This window comes from Gavialis gangeticus, unplaced genomic scaffold (assembly GCF_001723915.1).
Source record: "Gavialis gangeticus isolate Ggan-Ray unplaced genomic scaffold, GavGan_comp1, whole genome shotgun sequence".
Lineage (NCBI taxonomy): Eukaryota > Metazoa > Chordata > Crocodylia > Gavialidae > Gavialis > Gavialis gangeticus.
Window position 1 is genome coordinate 7,136,342 of NW_017728994.1, and position 4,101 is coordinate 7,140,442.

At 47.0% G+C, this 4,101-nt stretch overlaps 1 protein-coding gene across 5 annotated transcripts in view; it reads left to right on the plus strand.

The window, feature by feature from the left end:
- Nucleotides 1–4,101, plus strand: part of PARG (poly(ADP-ribose) glycohydrolase) — a 160,357-nt gene that overhangs the window by 148,526 nt on the left and 7,730 nt on the right. For all 5 annotated transcript variants that reach the window (XM_019502273.1, XM_019502272.1, XM_019502271.1 and 2 more), the window contains one exon: nt 3,099–3,227. In XM_019502273.1, the coding sequence (XP_019357818.1) occupies nt 3,099–3,227 (129 nt within the window). The remainder of the gene's footprint in view (nt 1–3,098; nt 3,228–4,101) is intronic.

Genomic DNA, 4,101 nt, shown 5'->3' on the forward strand with positions numbered 1-4,101 from the left:
ACACTGGTCAGGCCGTAGTTGGAGTACTGCATCCAGTTCTGGGCGCCGCATTCAAGATGGATGCGGACAACATGGAGAGGGTCCAGAGGAGGGCCAATCGCATGATCGGGGGCAGCAGGGCAGGCCCTATGAGGAGTGGCTAAGGGACCTGAACCTGTTCAGCCTCCGCAAGAGAAGGCTGAGGGGGGATCTAGTGGCCTGTTACAAACTAGTCAGAGGGGACCAGCAGGCATTGGGGGAGTCCCTGTTCCCCTGAGCACTACCAGGAGTGACAAGAGATAATGGTCACAAGCTGGCAGAGGGTAGATTTAGGCTAGATATCAGGAGGCGCTACTTCACTGTCAGGGCAGCTAGGATCTGGAACCAACTTCCAAGCGAAGTGGTGCTGGCTCCTACCCTGGGGGTCTTTTAAGAGGAGGCTAGATGAACACCTTGCTGGGGTCGTTTGACCCCAGTACTTTTTCCTGCCATGGCAGGGGGTCGGACTTGATGATCTGCTCAGGTCCCTTCCAACCCTACCAACTATGAAACTACCACTTGTTCCAGCTGGACTGCTGAAGCAGCCCTTTCAGTTGCCTGCGCCTTCTACCCACTGCAGCAGTTTGGCAGTGGGGGATGCGGCCTGGGTGTGACCTGCTGCCACCTGCAAGAGCATGTGGTCCCAAGGCTGCATGCCTGCCAGACCCAGCTGCCCTGCGCCATGTGGAGGGGCTCTGCCATGAGTTCCCAGCAGCCACAACAGCCACTGCTACAGCTGGCGAGTGCCAGGGTTTTTTGGTGGGGGGAGGTTTGGGGGTTGGTTTGTTTTAGTTTTTTTTTTTTGAGTGCTGGGAGGCTGGGGCCAGGCAGGCAGCAAGTGGGGAGCTGGGAGCAGGTGGGGCAGTGATCGGGGAGCTGGGGGAGCGAACAGGGGATGGTGCTGGGCAGGGGGTGGCTCTCAGGGGAGTGAGCATGAGCGGGGGCCAGGCGGGGGTCCCCGCTTGGTCCCCTTCCCCTTTCTCCAGCCTCATCCTCCTCCTACTTACCTGGCACAGAGCCTAGGTCCCAGTCACTGTGGCCTGCACCACTGCTTGCCCTGCACAGTCAGGCAGCGTGCTTCAGCACTGTGGCAAGGGCCAGCCATAGAGACGCTCTGGCTGGCTACCAGAGTGTCTCTGGAGGACCCAGTCCTCTGGTTGCCTCAGGGTACAGTCTGGGACTGTGCTTTGCCCGGCTGTTTTGCAGTGTGGTTCTTTTTGCCCCCTGGATATCCAGGGGTCTAATTTTGCCCCAGCACGGGGAACTTTTTTTTGTTCCCACACATGCCTCTTGCAGTGTCTCAAAGGGGTTTGAGACACTGCAAGAGGCACATGTGCGCTTATCTGGACACTCCCTGTGAGTGTATGGTCAAAAACAAGAAAAACAATAGGAGAATAAATGGTCAGTGGCAGTCCATCATTTCCAGTATTGGAAGGTTAATTGAACTAAATATGATGGGCACATTTGACTTTTGGTTATTGCATCAGTAACTAAGTACTATTTCTTAACATGAATCCTCATAAATTTCCTCAGGGTGTAGGAAACATTCTCTTTCTTTTCCATGTAGAAAAACTGAGGCAGAGAAACTAAGGACTATTTTTCTAACATGACCTAATGTCGGAGTTTGGGCATCCTTGTTCAAACTGAGAATTGAAATCCATGATGGTATTCTCAGATCTGCCAATCAAGTTGATTAGTAAAAATGGGCCACATTTACTCTCCTGAGTAGTGTCTTACTACAAGTCTGCACTTTGTAGTCCCCACTGAATAAAGAACAGTGGGTGTTTGCACAGGCTCCAGGAATTGTTGTTGGTCCCAGCTCTTTTCTTCCACTGGAGTGGAATAAGCAAGCAAATGCACTGGTTGTTATATTGACTAGAGGGACTGAGGCTTCAATGCTTCTGGGCCATCAGTGTGTAGGGGAGAATAGAAACACTGAGGTGGTCGTCCGCTCCTGTTTTATGATCCACAATGCATGTAGCTCATATGGGGGCTCTAAGCGCACATCTACATGTATATTAACACACTTTAGTTAGTGTGTATTAAATCTAGTACCCCACTGTGAGGTACTAGGAAAATGTGCATTAGCCTATCTTAATGCACATTAACTAAAGAACATGGGGTTTTTAGTGGTGCTTTAATGCACATTAAAATACGCTAATATGCATTAAAGCACACGTGTAGACGCACCTTAAGAGAAGGCTCTGTGCCCTCGTCCCACACACTTTAGGCATATTGGCTTGTTCTTGATTTGAGTCTCCCTTGAATTTAGACCCACTATAGTCAAGGGAAAACATGGGTGTAACAGTGGCAGAATCTGTCCCATTGTGATTCTGGCAAGATGCTTAAGTTATGAGTTTATTTTTGATTTTTAGTTTGAGCATGCGCACAAATGTGTACATGATTGTTTGCATCTATACGCAGGGGGAGTAATACTTATGCAGCACTTGTAAAACTGCTTTGAAGTGTGCAGATAGAAATGCTAAGTGGTGTGATGGTTGTGCTAAAGCTCACAGTCTTAAGTTGAAATGACACATTTTTCTTCTATGGCAAGTTGCCTTTCCTGTACTTACTTGAGAGGGTCTAGAGGAGGGCCACTTGTATGGTTAGGGGCCTGCAGGAAAGGTCCTATTAGGAGAGATTGAGGCACCTGGATCTCTTCAGCCTCCATAAGAGAAAGCTGAGAGGGGATCTGGTGGCTGTCTACAAATTTGTCGGCAGGGGTGGGGGCCAGCAAGATATAGGAGATACTCTGTTTACCAAGGTGCCACGTGGAGTAACTAGAAACAATGGCCACAATCTGACAGAGAGCAGATTTAGACTAGACATTAGGATGAACTTATTTACAGTAAGGGTTACCGGAGTCTGAAATGGGGTTCCAAGGGAGGTGGTGCTCTCCCCTACCTTGGAGGTCTTTAAGAGGAGACTCAGCAAACACCTGGCTGGGGTCATCTGACCCTAGCACTCTTTCCTGCCCAGGGCAGGGGGTCGAACTTGATGATCTACCAAGGTCCCTTCTGACCCTAAAAATATATGAAATCTACCTGTGGACTGTGTTACCTCTTTTCCTTTTGTTTCAGCCTTAATACAGATATTGGCAGCTGCTGAAGCTGGGAGAGATGTGGTTTACTTTACCTTTGGAGATGCTGAGCTGATGAGAGATATTTACAACATGCACACTTTTCTCTGTGAGAAGAGCCAAACTGTTGGTAAGCATAAAATAATCCTCTCTGCTGTGAGGTAATAAGAGGGATAATTCCTCTCCAGTGAGAAGGTTGCACCATAAGAGCTGTACTCACTTGTCATAAAATACTCAACCCAAGTAAGTGAAACCTAGTATTTTAAGTCTATGAAAGAAACAATTACTGCATAGTCTAGGCCTGTGGCAGAAGTGGTCATAAACTTCTACCATCATAGAAATTAGTCTGCAACAGTTAAAAGCATGCTGGAGCTTTAAAGAGAATTTCAAAAGGCATGTTTCATTTTTTAAATAAAATAGACCCATTTTTTTCTTTATACTAATCTATTTCATAACACTGTGGTTGTAATCCTGGAAATTCTGATATTTCAAGTAACCTAATAATTTGCAGGCCCTTGGCAATTACTGAGCGGAGGATGTGAGGGGAATGCATAGCAGTGTCTTCAATTTTTGTACAGGAAACAAAGAACTGACTGAATATCAGTCTTTGCAAATAAACTGACAAAATAATCAGTTTGTAATGTCTTGTTTAAATTCATACAGCAGTTGCATGTGTACCCACACATACACACACATGCATGTATACTGTTAGTGAGATTCACCATTTTTCACACACAACTTGGATAAACTGGTTTTGTCAAGAGAACTGAGTAGAAGTGGTTAAGACAGTGTCTGTCCATAACCCAGTTCCCTGTGGAGTGCAGCCTACAGCTTCTACACTGTGATTTCTAGAGAGAGAGAGAGAGAGAGAGAGAGAGCGTGTGTGTGTGTGTGTGTGTGTGTGCGCGCGCGCGGGTGCGCGCAGATAGAGATATAGGATGCACGATAATTTTATTGTATTCCTAATTATAGTAAAAATGTATTTTCTTTTCAAGGGGATTCAA